This window comes from Oncorhynchus kisutch, linkage group LG14 (assembly GCF_002021735.2).
Source record: "Oncorhynchus kisutch isolate 150728-3 linkage group LG14, Okis_V2, whole genome shotgun sequence".
NCBI lineage: Eukaryota > Metazoa > Chordata > Actinopteri > Salmoniformes > Salmonidae > Oncorhynchus > Oncorhynchus kisutch.
In genome coordinates, this window is record NC_034187.2 from 56,831,619 (window position 1) to 56,851,355 (window position 19,737).

The following is a 19,737-nucleotide window of genomic DNA, read 5'->3' on the forward strand; positions in this document are numbered from 1 at the left end:
TGGAATTCGAAATGGTCGGTGATCTGTTTGTTAACTTGGCTATCGAAGACCTTGGAAAGGCAGGGTATGATAGATATAGGTCTGTAACCGTTTGTGTCTAGAGTGTCTCCCCCTTTGAAGAGGGGGATGACCGCGGCAGCTTTCCAATCTTTAGGGATCTCAGACGATACGGAAGAGAGGTTGAACAGGCTTGTAGTAGGGGTTGCAACAATTGTGGCGGATAGTTTTAGAGAGGGTCCAGATTGTCTAGCCCAGCTGATTTGTAGGGGTCCAGATTTTGCAGCTCTTTCAGAGCATCAGCTATCTGGATTTGTGTGAAGGAGCAATGGGGAGGCTTGGGCAAGTTGCTGTGGGGGGTACAGAGCTGTTGATCGGGGTAAGGGTAGCCAGGTGGAAAGCATGGCCAGCCGTAGAAAAATGCTTATTGAAATTCTCGATTATCGTAGATTTATCGGTGGTGACAGTGTTTCCTAGCCTCAGTGCAGTGTGCAGCTGGGAGGAGTTGCTCTTTTTCTCCATGGACGTTAGTGTCCCAGAACTTTTTGGAGTTTGTGCTTACAGGATGCACATTTCTGTTTGAAAAAGCTAGCCTTTGCTTTCCTAACTGCCTGTGTATATTGGTTCCTAACTTCTCTGAAAAGTTGCATGTCACGGTGGCTATTCGATGCTAATGCAGTACGACACAAGATGTTTTTGTGCTGGTCAAGGGCAGTCAGGTCTGGAGTGAACCAAGGGCTATATCTGTTCTTAGTTCTACATTTTTGGAATGGGGAATGCTTATTTAAGATGGTGAGGAAAGTACTTTTAAAGAATAACCAGGCATCCTCTACTGACAGAATGAGGTCAATATCCTTCCAGGATACCCGGGCCAGGTCGATTAGAAAGGCCTGCTCGCTGAAGTGTTTTAGGTAGCGCTTGACAGTGATGAGGGGTGGTTGTTTGACCGCGGACCCATTATGGACGCAGGCAGTGAGGCAGTGATCGCTGAGATCCTGGTTGAAGCCAGCAGAGATGTATTTAGAGGGCAGGTTGGTCAGGATGATATCTATGAGGGTGCCCGTGTTTACGGATTTAGGGTTGTACTTGGTAGGTTCCATGATCATTTGTGTGAGTTACCTGGCCCTGCCATTGTTAGAGAAGAGGCCATCAATTGAACACAAAAAAATCAATTTCAGATATTTGAGATGTATTCATTCATTACCTCCTGATTAATCAAATTGTGGTTATGCCCTGTTCTTTAGGTGACCCATAGCGGTTTGGCATGTGCAACCAAAGATTGAAACCTGAAAATAACATGTCACAATCCATTCCCTGGATGGATCTTCCACCACACTGATAGACAAGATTTTAATAGATTGTAGTGGGTGGAATGTAATGAATGGGATGGTAGCAAACACATACAACCAAAACTTGTGTTTATAATTGTTTTTCCCACTTTTACTTCATTACATTCATAAAGACAAAAATGTAGTGTTTTCTCCATACATTTTCCCTGACACCCAAAAGTAGCTTAGTTTGTAAATTATGTCAGTGTTGGAGCGTGCCCCTGTCTATCCATATATTGTTTTAAACAAGACAATCGTGACATCTTGTTTGTTTAGTACTGTATAAGGAATGTGAAATGGTTTATACTTTAATTTTGACTTTTAATACTTAAATATATTTTTTGCAATTACATTTACTTTTAATACTTAAGTATATTTAAAACCAAATACTTTTAGACTGTTACTAAAGTATTATTTAACTGGGTGACTTTCACTTTTACTTGAGTCATTTTCTTTACTTTTACTCAAGTATGACAATTGGGTGCTTTTTCCACCACTGGCCCATACAAACGTCTGATTCCTGTTATTTCATCCAGCCCAGCCGGAACTGACCGTAATGACGCTGTGTGCTCTTTGTCATTAACTCCACCGGCTCTGTATTTAAGGTGCCAATCCAGGGCCTCTTTTGGTTTTGCACGCCTCCCTTTCGGACTAAGCCATTCTCAAATGCATCAGAGAAGCCTGTGCCAACACAGAACAGCCATAGAGGAAATGAAGACAGCCTCTAATCAAGATGTCTGTACCAAGGGATTATGGGAGGATTATTAGCACGGATTTGGAGTTGGGAGGTAAGAGGGGGATGCCAATATAGGGATGCTGTTTGGGGGCTCTGCAGCTGTGCCACATAATAAGAAATAGAGCTGGTGGAGTCTGATGGCTAAATTAAAGACTATGTAATGCTCACTGATAGCCTGGAAGTAATGATGTGCCTTTCGATTCTCTATGGTTGTTGACCTATTGCCAGGGTCCTCCAATAACAAATGTTTCATGTTGCAAAACATTTTTACTACAGTCTGTGTTAATGAACAGAACCCTATGTTGGGATACTGACTTCCAAGGGGGAAGCTTGAGTGTACATTGATAACACATTTCCTGCTGTGAGAGAAGTTGAGTTTTCTGTCTGAGTCATACGCTATAGTTATGATACCTGTGTGTACTAATAATACTTTTAAAAAGCTGGGAGTGAAAGTATCATCAGATACAAAATGTAGTAAATGTTATTACACCTGGCTTGATGGCACAAAACATGGGACCTCCAGTAAGAAATTAAACATGTTATTTTCTAGTCATAGAATATTCAACAGGCCTTGAGGCTGAGGTGCAGTAAATGGCTAAAGTAAATGACTACTATGTGGATGGTGTGAGATTTTCCACACGTGTTAATTTTATTAAATTATATATTCCTAAGGGAACAAGCTACATTCAATTAGATCCCACAAAAATCTGATATCTCAGTCTCAATGTGTTTTTACTGTCTATTTCATGCCTAATGTGATTGATTGTGATGAAAATACAGTAGCTCTTGTAGCCTATGCCACTTTTGCAATCATGTGAGGACCTCTTGTGGTAGTCTGTGGTACACTACAATTCGTAGCTGCCCTCATTCATAACCAATTACAACCAGAATCCAAACCTATACCTTAACTCTAGCTTCATGTCCACATCCCGGTTCAACCCCTAACCCTAGCCTCAACTACAACCCTAACATTAACCCTAGCTTCATGTCCACATTCCAGTTCAACCTTAACAGTTCAACCCTAACCCTAGCCTCAACGACTACTACAACCCTTTCCTCAATCACAACCCAAACCCTAGCTTCATGTTCACACCCCAGTTCAACCTTAACCCTCAACCCCAACCCAACCCTAACCTTGGTTTATCGTACTCTAACCTACTTTGTACTCTACTTTCCTCTTTGGTGCTGAAGCTCAGCTCTACCTGGCTTTCCCTTTGACATGTGGTACAGGAGGTTGGCTCTGGGTAGCTCTGGTTCAGTTTAACAACTGATCCTCATCCCATTGATGGCATGGCAACATGGCACTGTCCACACCTTAGCACTCACTCTCACACACACACACACACACACACACACACACACACACACACACACACACACACACACACACACACACACACACACACACACACACACACACACACACACACATTCATGCTACATACACATCACAACTCTACCAGAATCATATTATTATTGCTAAATACTGCACAATTTTAACACTTGCCTGCCAATCCCCCCTTCCCAAAAACAACTGTAAATATTGGACAAATTGTGCTTCCCTGTATTATACTTACATGTATGCTAAACATTTTATTATATTTTACTGAACCATTTCCTTTATGTTCGTATTTTATTATTTATTTGTATTGTTGCATTGTCGAGAAGGAACCTGCAAGTAAGCATTTCATTGGCCAGTGTGTATCTTGTACATAACATGTGTATCTTGTACATACAGTACAACTAATAAAACTTGAAACTTGATGGAGATAGTGTTACTAGAATAACCGCTAGGTGGCCATAGCTGCATTGGTTATACAGTACTGTTCATTTGAACATAAAAAAATAGGATAGTGAAAACATTGCCCATTTTGGCTTACCACTGTATTATGTGAATGGAACTTGGTTTAGCTTTGTGTCAATTTACTATGACAAAGAATTATGGCTAGAAAGGAGATGGAATTCTATTTATTTACATACTTTCTCTCCCTGTCCCTAACCTGTAGCAATCCCTTCTATTCCTAACCTGTAGCTAGTCCTTCTCTCCTTGTTCCTAACCTGTAGCTATCCCTTCTCTCCTTGTTCCTAACCTGTAGCTATCCCTTCTCTCCCTGTTCCTAACCTGTAGCTATCCCTTCTCTCCCTGTCCCTAACCTGTAGCTATCACATCTATCCCTGTCCCTAACCTGTAGCTATCACATCTATCCCTGTCCCTAACCTGTAGCTATCACATCTATCCCTGTCCCTAACCTGTAGCTATCACATCTATCCCTGTCCCTAACCTGTAGCTATCACATCTATCCCTGTCCCTAACCTGTAGCTATCACATCTATCCCTGTCCCTAACCTGTAGCTATCACATCTATCCCTGTCCCTAACCTGTAGCTATCCCTTCTCTCCCTGTCCCTATCCTGTAGCTATCACATCTCTCCCTGTCCCCAGCCTGTAGCTATCCCTTCTTTCCTTGTCCCTAACCTGTAGCTATCCCTTCTCTCCCTGTCCCTAACCTGTAGCTATCACATCTGTCCCTAACCTGTAGCTATCCCTTCTCTCCCTGTCCCTAACCTGTAGCTATCCCTTCTCTCCCTGTCCATAACCTGTAGCTATCCCTTCTCTCCCTGTCCATAACCTGTAGCTATCCCTTCTCTCCCTGTCCATAACCTGTAGCTATCACATCTGTCCCAAACCTGTAGCGATCCCTTCTCTCCTTGTCCCTAACCTGTAACTTTCCCTTCTATCCCTGTCCCTAACCTGTAGCGATCCCTTCTCTCCTTGTCCCTAACCTGTAACTGTCCCTTCTATCTCTAACCTGTAGCTATTCCTTCTCTCCTTGTCCCTAACCTGTAGCTATCACATCTATCCCTGTCCCTAAGCTGTAGCTATCCCTTCTCTCCTTGTCCCTAACTTGTAGTTATCCCTTCTCTCCCTGTTCCCAACCTGTAGCTATCCCTCCTCTCCTTGTCCCTAACCTGTAGCTATCCCTTCTCTCCTTGTCCCTAACCTGTACCGTTCCCTTCTATCCCTAACCTGTAGCTATTCCTTCTCTCCTTGTCCCTAACCTGTAGCTATCACACCTATCCCTGTCCCTAAGCTGTAGCTACCCATTCTCTCCTTGTCCCTAACTTGTAGTTATCCCTTCTCTCCCTGTCCCTAACCTGTAGCTATCACATCTATCCCTGTCCCTAACCTGTAGCTATCACATCAATCCCTGTCCCTAACCTGTAGCTATCACATCTATCCCTGTCCCTATCCTGTAGCTATCACATCTATCCCTGTCCCTAACCTGTAGCTATCCCTTCTATCCATGTCCCTAACCTGTAGCTATCCCTTCTCTCCCTGTCCCTAACCTGTAGCTGTCCCTTCTCTCCCTGTTCCCAACTTGTAGGTGTCCCTTCTGTCCCTAACATGTAGCTATCCCTTCGCTCCTTGTCCCTAACCTGTAACTGTCCCGTCTATCCCTAACCTGTAGCTATTCCTTCTCTCCTTGTCCCTAACCTGTAGCTATCACATCTATCCCCGTCCCTAAGCTGTAGCTATCCCTTCTCTCCTTGTCCCTAACTTGTAGTTATCCCTTCTCTCCCTGTTCCCAACCTGTAGCTATCCCTCCTCTCCTTGTCCCTAACCTGTAGCTATCCATTCTCTCCCTGTCCCTAACCTGTAGCTATCCATTCTCTCCCTGTCCCTAACCTGTAGCTATCCCTTCTCTCCCTGTTCCCAACTTGTAGGTGTCCCTTCTGTCCCTAACATGTAGCTATCCCTTCTCTCCTTGTCCCTAACCTGTAACTGTCCCTTCTATCCCTAACCTGTAGCTATTCCTTCTCTCCTTGTCCCTAACCTGTAGCTATCACATCTATCCCCGTCCCTAAGCTGTAGCTATCCCTTCTCTCCTTGTCCCTAACTTGTAGTTATCCCTTCTCTCCCTGTTCCCAACCTGTAGCTATCCCTCCTCTCCTTGTCCCTAACCTGTAGCTATCCATTCTCTCCCTGTCCCTAACCTGTAGCTATCCATTCTCTCCCTGTCCCTAACCTGTAGCTATCCCTTCTCTCCTTGTCCCTAACCTGTAGCTATCACTTCTCTCCTTGTCCCTAACCTGTAGCTATCACATCTCTCCCTGTCCCTAACCTGTAGCTATCACATCTATCCCTGTCCCTAACCTGTAGCTATCCCTTCTCTCCCTGTTCCTAACCTGTAGGTAGGGGTAGGTTGACCTCAGGTCTTCCCACTGGAAGCCCGGGGTAGGGGGAGCGGGGGAATCTATCAAATAGCGCACCTCTAACTTTTTACAGTACTAATGCAATTAGTTGTGCAATTTAGTTTGTAAATTTCTTGTTTGAAGTACAATAGTGTAATAATCAGGGTCTCTTCTTTATAAGTGTGTTATTGTATTTCTTTATTTGTGTGATTTAGGATTTGTGCAATTTAGTTTTATTTGTGTGATTTTTGTTGGCATTGGGGTAATAGTGTAATAATTCGATTCTCCTTTTTATTGTCACTTTTTAATATTTATTAGTCTTATTTTTGTATATATATTTATATTTATATCATTTTAAATGTTATGATTACTTATTTGTGTTGTTCCAAATGTCTGAATAAAAATTACAGTTAGTGTAGAATGGTGCTTTTTTGTAGGGCTGAAGGGGAGTTCGCCCAGGGAGCCATACAAGCTAGAACTGCCACTGATTACAAGTATAAGTGATCACATATTTCAAATGAGCCTACTAGTTTGACAAATTAGCCTGCTGATGACTATAGCTAGAGGTTTATGGCTCTGTCTGACAGAGTTGTCCCTGGTTCAATCACAATACACATAGTTGTTGGACATGATGTGACTTAGTGTTGAGTGACAAAATTGCACATTATAGAATGACCTTTTATTGTCCCCAGCACAAGGTGCAACTGTGTAATGAATGATCATGCTGTTTAATCACTTTCTTGATATGCCACACCTGTCAGGTGGATGGATAATTTTGGGCCCAACACTTTACATGTTGCGTTTATTTTTTGTTCAGTATATATCTGTTTTTGTTGGACATAAAAGACTGTAAAAACACCAGCAAATCAGCTCCAAGTGATTTTAATTTTGGAAATCTGTTCCAAAGTATTCCCACGCATAACAGAGAAATATAATTGATGTGATTTTATACAAATGTAAGCGAGGTTAAAATTATGTTTTAGTCAAATATTATATCTATCGGTGTTTATTGCGGCCAATTTGCAGTCTACAAATTATTTGTAATTATGTTCTGGCACCTGAACATCCGCTGAAGAAAAAATCGGCGCACGACTTAATCTACTGTATTTCATGATCCCTGATGTAGACAGGCCTACTATGCGTTTATGACATGTGAAATCTAAATCTCACATGACATCTAAGGATTACTGACTGTATTAGATGTGATATAAAACATATATACTGTTTAGTTTTTTCCACACCCTTTGTATTTTATTATGATCCACTCACCACCATGCATGGAAGTACAGTAGCCTAGTAGACTGCTAGCCTCAAAAGGAGGGGCGACGCGGACGCGCGCCCAAGTTTCGCATGCTCACGCGCATGGGTAAAACACTTGCAATTCGTATGTCAGTTGTGGCAAGAAACTTCATGAACCCTCGACTATGCCGTGATAATCCTCGAATTGTTTTCGTTTTTATCTCATGTTTTTCAACACCTGGTGTTTTCTCTATGAGTTCATATTTTTATTCTTCTTTCAGTATGGTCTTAAACGCAAAAACATGGAATTTATCTCTGTGTGGAAACTAACGTGGGGTTTATATCTCACCGCTGTTTTGCTTTCCATCGTTCGGGAGTGCGGCATACAGGATACTGCAGCAAGTCTTTGAAAGGATATTTGCCATTAAAAGAGACTTTACCATTGAGTTTCTTTTTTCAGTCAGTATTGGAGAACAGAAAACACATTCTCACTACAGTTTTGGCAAGATAAACAGTCCATACAGTGCTGAAAATGGAGACTGTCATTGAAAGAGAATGCAGTGCACTCGGAGGACTTTTTCAAACAGTGATAGGCGACATGAAGGTAACACCTTGGGGACTAATTCATTAATTGTGTATTTTAATATTTATTTATGCTTCGTAGGGTATTGTTTGTCTTTTTTATGTTCTATAGAATAATACGTTTTGTTGTTATGGCAGTACGCGCCCTTATATGTTGACACCTACTGTAATCGGTGTGACATTGACTGTGATAGATAAATGGCATGCAATTACATTTGATGTTGCAGATAACCATATAAATTCAAAGAGTGGCAGTCTGGGAAATTATTGTGTACAGCCTAGGCTGCATGCTTTGCTAATTGTACATTTAGGCTAGCTATTAAATTGCGCTGACTGAGGGACTGCATAGAATATAGGTCCGTCCGCATGGTGGGTGTGTTCTGATTCATTGACATTGAGCGGGTGCATATAAACGGCTAAATGATCCAGGATATGGATTAGAATAGAACGCTCTAATCCACGTCAAGCAAGTAGCAGAAAATGCATGTCCTACGAAGGTTTGTTTCCCCTTGACTCTTGTTCTGGGGAAAGCAAGAAAATATGTATCACTGTTGAGATCAGGAACTCATTTAGGCTACGCACCTCTTTTATTTAGCTTCCAAATAAACTCAACAGTTAGAAATTAAATACGTAATATTTTTGTCACAATGTCAACTCAGAAGGAAGCATGACAATTTGTATTTTCTATGCTTAGCCTATTAATCAGTGATAAAAATAAATAAATAAATGAGCAGATTGGCGATTGTGGCAGAGTGCCTATTCACACCTGTTCCCACCTGTTCCTCTGATAACGGAATGCGGGGAAATGGTGGCAGATGACTTCAAAAGGGTGTGAACTGTGAAGTTTTGCTGAGTACAACAGAGAGCCACCATTTGGGTTTGTGGTAGATACATGTTTGATGTAGGAGAATAGAGTTTTAGATTGGGAGTCCAACCAACTGAAAACCATGATGTCCATGATCTGGTTTGAGACATTTTTGCAAAGCAATGTAATCAAGTCCGCTTAACAAAAAATTACTTCTGAGAAATTAAGGGCAGACCATTTGAGAAATAGGCTACTTTTGTAGATTTTGATGAAAACAAATGTTTTTCAATTGTCTAACATTAGGCTGAAATACAGTGCATTCGGAAAGTATTCAGACCTTATTTTAAAATGGATTAAAGTCATGTTTTTCCTCATCAATCTACACACAATACCCATAATGACAAAGCAAAAACAGGTTTTTATAATTTTTTTCAGATATATAAAAATACAAAACAGAAATACCTTATTTACATAAGTATTCAGACCCTTTGCTATGAGACTCGAAATTGAGCTCAGATGCATCCGGTTTCAATTGATCATCCTTGAGATATTTCTACAACTTGATTGGAGTCCACCTGTTGTAAATGTAATTGATTGGACAGGATTTGTAAAGGCACACACCTGTCTGTATAAGGTCCCACAGTTGACAGTGCATGTCAGAGCAAAGACCACGCCACGAGGTCAAAGGAATTGTCAGTAGAGCTTCGAGACAGGATTGTGTCGAGGCACAGATCTGTGGAAGGTTACCAAAAAATGTCTGCAGCATTTAAGGTCCCCAAGAACACAGTGGCCTCCATCATTCTTAAATTTAAGAAGTTTGGAACCACCAAGACTCTTCCTAGAGATGCCCGCCCAGCCAAACTGAGCAAAAGGGAGAACCTTCCAGAAGGACAACCATCTCTGCAGCACTCCACCAATCAGGCCTTTATGGTAGATTGGCCAGACGGAAGCCACAGCTCAGTAAAAGGCACATGACAGACCACTTGGAGTTTGCCAAAAAGGACCTAAAGGACTCTCAGACCATGAGAAACAAGATTCTCTAGTCTGAATGAATCCCAGATGTAACTCTTTGGCCTGAATGCCAAGCGTCACATCTGGAGGAAACCTGGCACCATCCCTACGGTGAAGCATGGTGGTGGCAGCATCATGCTGTGGGGATGTTTTTTAGCAGCAGGGACTGGGAGACTAGTCAGGATCGCGGCAAAGCTGAACAAAGAAAATGAGAGAGAGAGCCTTGATGAAAACCTGCTCCAGAGTGCTCAGGACCTCAGACTGGGGTGAGGTTCACCTTCCAACAGGACAACGACCCGAAGCACACAGCCAAGATGACGCAGGATTTGCTTCAGGACAAGTCTCTAAATGTCCTTGAGTGGCCCAGTCAGAGCCCGGACTTGAACCCAGTTTACCAAATGTATTTCTGAATACATCAATGATGTTGCTCTTGCTGTTGGTGATTCTCTGATCCACCTCTACGCAGACGACACCATTCTGTATACTTCTGGCCCCTCCTTGGACACTGTGTTTAACCTCCAGACGAGCTTCAATGCCATGCAACTCTCCTTCCATGGCCTCCAACTGCTCTTAAACGCAAGTAAAACTAAATGCATGCTATTCAATCAATCACTGCCCGCACCTGCTCGCCCGTCCAGCATCACTACTTTGGACGGCTCTGACTTAGAATACGTGGACAACTACAAATACCTGGGTGTCTGGTTAGACTGTAAACTCTCCTTCCAGACTCACATTAAGCATCTCCAATCCAAAATTAAATCTAGAATCGGCTTCCTATATCGCAACAAAGCATCCTTCACTCATGCTGCCAAACATACCCTCGTAAACCTGACCGTCCTACCGATCCTTGACTTCGGTGATGTCATCTATAAAATAGCCTCCAACACTCTACTCAACAAACTGGATGCAGTCTAACACAGTGCTATCCGTTTTGTCACCAAAGCCCCATACACTACGCACCATTGCGACCTGTACGCTCTCGTTGGTTGGCCCTCGCTTCATACTCGTCGCCAAACCCACTGGCTACAGGTTATCTACAAGTCTCTGCTAGGTAAAGCCCCACCTTATCTCAGCTCACTGGTCACCATAGCAGCACCCACTCGTAGCACGTGCTCCAGCAGGTATATCTCACTGGTCACCCCCAAAGCCAATTCCTCCTTTGGTCGTCTTTCCTTCCAGTTCTCTGCTGCCCATGACTGGAACGAACTGCAAAAATCTCTGAAGCTGGAGACTCACATCTCCCTCACTAGCTTTAAGCACCAACTGTCAGAGCAGCTTACAGATCCCTGCACCTGTACATAGCCCATCTGTAAACAGCCCATCTATCTACCTACCTCATCCCTATACTGGTATTTATTTATTTTTGCTCCTTTGCACCCCAGTATCTCTACCTGCACATTCACCTTCTGCCGATCTACCATTCCAGTGTTTAATTGCTATATTGTAATTACTTCACCACCATGGCCTATTTATTTCCTTAACTTACCTAATTTGCACTCACTGTATATAGACTTTTTGTTTTCTTTTGTTCTACTGTATTATTGACTGTATGTTTTGTTTATTCAATGTGTAACTCTGTGTTGTTGTATGTGTCGAATTGCTACGCTTTATCTTGGCCAGGTCGCAGTTGCAAATGAGAACTTGTTCTCAACTAGCCTACCTGGTTAAATAAAGGTGAAATATAAATAAATAAATAAATAAAAAACCTGATCGAACATCTCTGGATAGACCTGAAAATAGGTGTGCAGCGACGCTCCCCATCCAACCTGACAGAGCTTGAGAGGATCTGAAGAGAAGAATGGGAGAAACTCCCCAGATACAGGTGTGCCATGCTTGTAGCGTCATACCCAAGATGACTCAAGTCTGTAATCACTGCCGAAGGTGCTTCAACAAAGTACAGAGTAAAGGGTCTGAATACTTATGTAAATGTGATATTTCAGTTTTACATTTTTTAGACATTTGCTCTAATAAAATAAACTGTTTTTGCTTTGTCCTTATTGGGTATTGTGTGTAGATTGAGGGGGAAAAAACAATTGAAACCATTTTAGAATAAGAATATGTAACAAAATGTGTAAAAAGTCAAGGTGTCTGAATACTTTTCCTTAATGCACTGCATTCATGATAGCCTTATACAGCCATTTCAGACATGTTTCTCTGGACCTGTGTAATAAACAATTTTCGTAGGTGGAGGGCTTTTCCAAAAGGGCACCATGAATTACACTCTTGTCTACTGGCTCATGTTTACATGTGTGGGTGGGGATTGTCTGTGTGCCTATATTTGCTCGCCAATATTTGTGCTTAAATTGAATCAGCTTGCTGGTTGGTGTGTGTATGAGTGTTAATACATCAGTTAGATACTGTTAACACATCTCTTTGTGTAAGCAGACATATTACCATTCATTTGGTAAACTGGAACCAATTTCCCATGCTTTTTCTGAGCTCCAAGCGTATTTTAAACAGAGTATAAAAACTGCAGTATGAATGACAAAAATCATGGAATTCGGTGCTAATTGAATAATGTCAGAATATAAAGGTTCTATAAAGATTGACATTTATGTTTTATTCGTGAGTTATATGAACATGGGCTGGTTTCTGGACACAAATTATGCCTATTCCATGACTAAAATACATACGCTACTCAATGGAGAGTCTATTTTTAGTCTAGGACTAGATTTAAAACGTGTCTGGGAAACCAGCCCATAATATGATATGATACGATACAATATACTTTATTGTCCATTTACATGGAAATGTATTTTTTGACGTCAGTGTACAAATACACTTGCAAATACGTACATGCAGTATGGAAAACAAGAAAGTTAATACACAAGTCACACACAAAAATTTCCACATATTCAAAGTCTCTGCAGCGTACTGTCCAACCGTGCATTGGGTCAACATCTGTCCTATGTCCCACTGTTCAGCAGCCTGATGGAATGAAACTTGCCTTGCTCCTATTCTTACTGAACAGTGGGGACCCTTAATCTCCTTCCAGAGGGCAGCAGCTCAAAATGTTTTATTCTCTATTACCCATTCAGTGTATACATGTTTGAGCACCATTACATTATTAATCTGTTGGCTCGAGGTTGAAGGTAATGCTATTGAAAGCATTGGATGAAGGCCTACTTTGGTTTATTAATCAGTATTTGACAGGTCATCATAATCACTCTGGCTAAAATAATCCTCTCACTGGGGGGGGGGGTGAAATTACTAGATGAACCATAGAACGGAAATGGATAGAAGAGATACAAAGCAGAGCTCTAAGGTTTATGACCATAAGTTGATGGATCCATGAGAAGTCTTGTTGAATATGGAGCCATGTTCTTTCTACCCATTTCTGAGATGAGCACTATGCATCAGAAGTGCCTGAATCAAAGCCTGATCTTTTTGTTTGCATGATTCATGCGTTTAAATTCACTGCGTTTATACAGTCATTGCATTGAATCTGAAATGTCATATGCGATGCTAAAATGATCTCTCAGTAGGAAATCAACACATACTGTAGAAGCCATATTAAGTGGGTGGCATGGTGAATTCATGCAGTGCGTATTTCATGGTATTCCTCGCTCGGTGATGTAAATGATGTCGGCGGGTGCCAGAGAGATTGAAGTGCAGCGTCATTGCCTCCGTCCTGTTGTCACGGTAACCACAGTGGAGGGCTAGTGCTGTGGAGGAACAAAAGGGGCCCGAGTGGGGGCGCACGTCACACGTATTACTCCTCTCCGGGGGGTTGGGCTCGGGCACTAATCAATCACTCAAGAAATATCACCTTGACAATGACAAGTCTGACGGTGTTCTATCTGGTTAACCCCACCGCCCCATAATCTGATTGTTCGGCCCCATTATCAACTCATGTTTGCTATCCTGTCCGATCACAGTAAAAAGGCCTATAGTAAGCATTACCTACTGTGTTTTCTATGTTTAAAACAGTAGGGTTGGGGGCAGTTATTTGAATAATTCAGAAAATGAATTGAAATGCTGATCTTGAATGTAAAATTTGCCATGTTCATGTATTACTCAAAGAGTGGAGGAAATTGAGCTGGAATTGAATTAACCCACCTAAGTGGTTTAACCCCTGTCGTCCTGTGCAGATCTCTTCATCAGTCATGGACACACATACGTGCGTGCGCACGCACACACACACACCTAAGAAGACACTTGTGTTGGCCCACTCAGCGAGCATGTCACTTCCAGATAGAGGTCGTTCGTTACCTGTTGACCTCCACAGCCTCTAGCCTTCCAGCTGTAGTGAGGCCTTGTTTACCTAGACCCAGACTGCCCTGGTGAGATGTTTTCTACATGGACTCCCAGACCATAGCTGGCTAGCGACCGCTCTGGCCTTTAACCACCACAGCCCTGCATTTAGATGTTAGAGGCCTGGGAAGAGAGGACTATGCGCTTCAACCGGAGGCCAACAGGTCTTTAAACAGGCAGGCTAACCTACTGTCAACCTCTGTGATGATGAAAAACTAAGAGAAGCGTCTTGAAGGCTTCTTATGATGTTTGAAGTCTATTCCACTTTTTAGAACTCTTCGGTTTACAGTAGTTCAACTTTGCTCATGGTAGCCTACATTCTCAACAGAGATACCGCAATGCAGTACTGGGACTTTCAATTGAACCCAATTTGATCCTTACTGTATCATATGCATGTGGGCTATTGTTTACGTGGAGTGAGAGTGGGGTCTACAATCTCAGTATGGGTCTATGGATTCACTTTATTGATCTCTCCCATTGTTGCTCTTTTATCTGAGATTTGATCAGATATGAGCTTGCGGACATGTTGCATTATAAGTATGTTTGTGTGTGTACACTTCATCCTCACACTCTCTCCTTTTATCTCCTCAGAGCAGTTACCCAGTGTGGGATGACTTCATCAGCAAGGCCGGGAAGCTACAATCACAGCTCAGGTAAACAAACAAACAAACAAACACACACATACTGTGTGTCTCTATTTTTCCGAATACACACACGCATGCACACACACCCTCCATTTACCCAACCTCCTCATAAAAAACCTAATCCCTCTTCAAATGTTCTTCGTTATCTGTCTAGAAGATTGTCACACACACCCCGGCCTGGTCTTGTCTGCGTGTTTCTGGATCATTGGGCTTGGCACCGGCTTACAGTTGTGCAAAGTCACAGCTGAAGGTCATACGAGAGAAAAAATAAATTAACCTTTCATCAACTTAGATTAATGATCAAATCATAAAGTCATTATCTCGGCACGCTAGATCAGCGCAGCGCGCCAGAAGCTTTTATTACAACCCAGGGTTACACTGGGTTAACCCGCTGAAAAACGTCTCTACTTCGTCGTCCCGCTGAGGTGTTGTGGGAAAAAAGTGTTCCTGAGAAATCCTACCATTTACTCTCCACAGGTCGAGCAAAATAACAGTACATGCATTTTTCTAGTTGAATATTCTTAACCACATGGTACACTTAATTTTTTTTTTTTAACTAGGCAAGGCAGTTAAGAACAAATTCTTATTTACAATGACGGCCTACCCTGGCCAAACCCGGACGACGCTGGGTCAATTGTGGGACTCCCAATCACGGCCAGGTGTGTAAAGCCTGGATTCGAACCAGTGACGCCTCTTGCGCTGAGATGCAGTGCCTTAGACCGCTGCGCCACTCTGGAGCCCAAAAAGCGTGTGTCTAAAATAGCTTGTGTGTGAAGCCATTTCTTTGCATCTGTGTACTGCACCATGCATGTACATGCTTACGTGACACCCACCTCTGCAATCTAAAACAGTAGCAGTGCACCAACTGCATGTGAAAGGAAGTGAGTTCCGGTGTGCCAAAGGGCAGATGTCCAAACCCTCTGCAGTTCCAATTGTGTGCAATCTAGTCTGGGTGTTTTCCTAACATCACTTTAAAGGAGAATTTAGCTTTTTTAAATGGCATCTTATAAAAGGGTCCAGACCCTTTTTTTTTTGCGATTCACTTCCTCATCCTCGTTGTGCAGTAGGGGGGTTCTGAAAAAATCATGAATAAATGCTACAAAAACACCCACATATGTCCTTTTTAGTTTCTCAAAAACAAGTGCCTGGACCCTTCTACAACTTGCCATTTACATCAACAATTTTAATTGGGTGTAAATAAAACCTTAATTATTTTTTAAGCACCTCATCTGAATGTAGAATATACAAGCCTACTCTTTAGGTTACCGTGCTCTGCTTTAAATAACTAAGAATGCATGCCTCCACTTAGCCTTGTGTTTTTCTGAGCTCAAATGAGTCATTACTTCATTAAGAATGAGAGAAAAGCAACCTTTCGATTGCACATTGTACAAAAGAGTACCATCCTGCAGCATGTGGCTCAGTTGCATTTCCTGAAATGATTTATGACATGAAATTGGATGATGATACCTTGCCTACCTACTGAATTCAATTTCAGCTTAGTTTCTTGTCAACAAAGGTCAGTCTCTACTTGATACAATTTCAAGGTCTGGAACAGACAATTTGCTAATGGATTTGTTTCTCTGGCTGCATGATAATCTCAAAATGCAGAAATGAAAGAGCATAGAGGTAAAAAGGCCCCAACAATAATCTAGGTTATATCTATCGTGACCCCTTTCTCCACACTTTTGTCCCCCCATGCAGTGTGGTTGCTTTTGGTTACCACCTAAGGGGGTTTGAAATTGTGTAAATATGGGGATGGGGGGGGGGGGGGGGGGCAACAGAGCTAGATGGAAGGACCCACCCCACCTATACAATTATAGGGGAAACACTGACCCAACCATGACCAGCCTACTAACCCTTTCCCTGAGCATATGGGGCTACTAGTGAAGTGATTCAAACTGTGGTAAATATGAGTGTTGTATGGTTGTTGGCCTATATTGTACATATGGTATGTTCTGCTGTCAATAACAATCAGAATGGTGACCAGCTGTGTCTATGTCATCTTCCAGGACGACAGTTGTCGCGGTAGCTGCCTTCCTGGATGCCTTTCAGAAAGTGGCTGATCTGGCAACCGGCAGCAGAGGTAAGCAGATGTGCATCATAGCCGGGGGGCAATGAAGTGTGTGTGGTTTGGAGGGTGAATGGCAGTGAGTTATTGTGGGGGCTGGTTGTGATGCCAAGGACACGTGTTGCCAGAGGAAATCATGTTTTCTCCGTGTTGCTGTTATAGTCTTTCATGTTCTATACATGAGTCTGGTTGTCTTGATCATTTAGAATGATTTCCAAAGATCCACATCACAAGATCCATGTCCCTCTTTAGCCAGCTCTCTAGTTGGCCTTTCATTTGGACTTCAAAGAGCCACTAAGAGTCATGCTCACTCACCCTTCTATTAACCTCTTAACCTCTAACCTGACATGCTGGCAGACACTTGATCCCTGAGGCGTCCACATCATTGATGGATGCATGTACAGTATATCCAGGTCTTGGAAACCGATGTGTACATACCCAGTATCCTAATACAATATGGAAGCGTTTTTGTCAACAAACAGCTAAATGTCAACATAACTGGAGCTGCCTTGTCATTTCTGAAGGCATGATACTACCTAACTGACGATGTGGTGAATATTTTGGCCATACACACTTATGTGGTAATAGTGAGCGTATTACATTTATGACAGCCTTACGAATGCTTTATGAATGTCTTCTTAAGGAGTAGCCTCGCTCACCTTCAACAATCTGAACTTTCAAGCTTCCATCAGCAGGAATGGTGGTTATAAGGTGGTTGACAGAGTGGTTGTAACATGCAGGAAGGGGTGGTTTGTGGCTAGGTCAGGCTTGGTCTGTCTGCCCACTACAGAGCCCTGTCATGATCACTGACTGTCACAGTGACAAAGCGAGCCACAATCAGGCAGTCACTCATCACTTAGCTAATTTAAGGGCCAGTAGGTCAGTGGAGCGTTGTCATGTAATGTGAAGGGTGTCACATTTTAAATTGGTGTCTAGAACTGTCATGTTCCCTCAAACACTAACTTTTTCCAGTGTAAACACGAGAAGATGGTTCAAAAACACGACCGCACCTTCCTGGGCGGTTGAACCGTGAACTGTGGTTGTCGTCGCTTCTGTGACTGTGCAGGTTTTTTTTGAGACCACTTTTATGTGTTGATACTGAGCGCCTCAAGAGAGGGTTTACAGTTGAAGTCGACAGAGAGTGCATGGCCTGAATAGAATGGACATCCTTTGGAGACTTTTGTCACTTTAAGTGGTAAGGTGGGATACACGACAATGGACAGAGTGAAGTGTGAATGGTGACCTCCTTTTCCACTCCTCTCCTCCTTTTTTTCCCTCCTTTCTCTGTCAGAGTCCAGGCTGTTTCAATAACATGTAGACAGACTCATACCCGCAGCGATTAGTAAAGTTTTAGGCCATAACAAAGGAAATGCATTGGCCTTTAGTATCAATATGTAAAATAAGTCATTTCATTATTAAAACCCCCCTGATTCTTCTGTAATATGATCTCATCCCTTCCGATCCAAATACACGCTTTTCAATACCTCACTCCCTTTATTCAGTCCTATAACGTTTATTGGTTCTGGCTGCCATAGATTTAGTTTAATCCTACATAAGCTACATAACCCTATTTATACATGTCCACGTATTTATATCCTCTAACTGTGTGTTATCACAGCCAGTCAGTCAGACGCTCACAAGTCAAAAGCCACAGTTGGAGGCCTTTCAACACAAAGGATGAAAGGTCAACATCTGACAATACCTTTCAACTGTGTAGGTGTACGGGGATATCAAACCAGCGCAGGGAGGAGTCACAGCGGAAATAGGCAGCAGTAATGAATAAAGCATTTTCTTATACGGAGCACCTCAATCCAGTTTGTCTGATCTGATTTCTTTCAAAACCAATTTTTTAATAGGCTATTGTAAATCTATTATGTAGTATTGCCTAGGAGAGAGATTCTGAACTGGTGGCTCCAAAAAAGGTTTTGAACGTGTCACGGTTGTCTGAGTAAAGAATTGACATAAACTAGGTAGGTCGTGTGTAGGAATGTAACTTACGTTTTTTAAATAATTGAATCTCTGAACAATTTCTCTTCAATCACAGTATTTTCAAAATAGAGCTATTGTATTAAGCAGCACTGTTTTGGGTGATTTTGTGGTCTTTGTGGTTTATTAACGTTCTTCGTCAAGAATATGGGCAAAATTGTATTATTGACAATGAGAGGTGGGGATGTTGTTCCCTTGTCATATAATACCAATATAGCATAAAGAATTGTTTTCCAGATTGCATTTCGGCGATTATTTTTCGCGACGCGAACTTTGGGTCGCGACTGAGACAACCTGGTTCAATTTGGGTCCCGAAGCAAAACCAGTGGAGAACCACTGGCCTAGGAGAGTAGGTTAAAGAATGAGATTGTCTGTCACAGCGTAGTCCAAATGTGTAGTCGGCATGTGTATGTTTACAGATGTCTTTGTTGTGCGATACGTCCGTCTTTGCTCCATGTCAACAGGCATTGTCATATAGACATGAAAACGTCATTATGGCAGGTTCCATAGATGCGTCACACTGCACCGTGATTAACCATTGGCTGTCTTTGTGTGCGAGTCCCTAGACGAGGGAGATAGACTGAGTGTAGGGAGGGCCATTTTTCAATCTAAAGTGGAGTACACCTAAAATAGCAGAGCCTTGCCCTCCTTCTTTTTTTATTACTCGGTCTGACTGCCTGGGTGTGGTGTGAGACAGGCTGTATTATGACCACGTATGGTCAGGGTGGTGACCGCGGTCAGGGCCCAACACAACGTCCAGCTTTGTTGATGGGACACACAGGGCCACTAATGTTTGTCTTCTTTGTGCCCTTTGTTTGTGCCTTATGCGTCTTACAGGGTCATTTGCTCCAATGCGTGTTACCTATTATCCACTTATGCAGTCACACAGCCTTTG

At 42.4% G+C, this 19,737-nt stretch overlaps 1 protein-coding gene across 10 annotated transcripts in view; it reads left to right on the plus strand.

Annotated features, from left to right (window-relative positions):
* Positions 1 to 7,590: 7,590 nt before the first annotated feature.
* LOC109875841 (protein MTSS 1-like) overlaps positions 7,591 to 19,737 on the plus strand; it is a 50,171-nt gene continuing 38,024 nt past the window's right edge. For 5 of the 10 annotated variants that reach the window (XM_031788613.1, XM_031788614.1, XM_031788618.1 and 2 more), the window contains exons 1-3: positions 7,622 to 8,096; positions 14,736 to 14,797; positions 16,798 to 16,871. In XM_031788613.1, coding sequence (XP_031644473.1) covers positions 8,025 to 8,096; positions 14,736 to 14,797; positions 16,798 to 16,871 — 208 coding nt within the window. In that variant the 5' untranslated portion in view covers positions 7,622 to 8,024. Of the gene's footprint in view, positions 8,097 to 14,735; positions 14,798 to 16,797; positions 16,872 to 19,737 lie in introns of all 10 variants that reach the window. The other 5 variants (XM_031788615.1, XM_031788616.1, XM_031788617.1 and 2 more) reach the window with 3 other exon arrangements.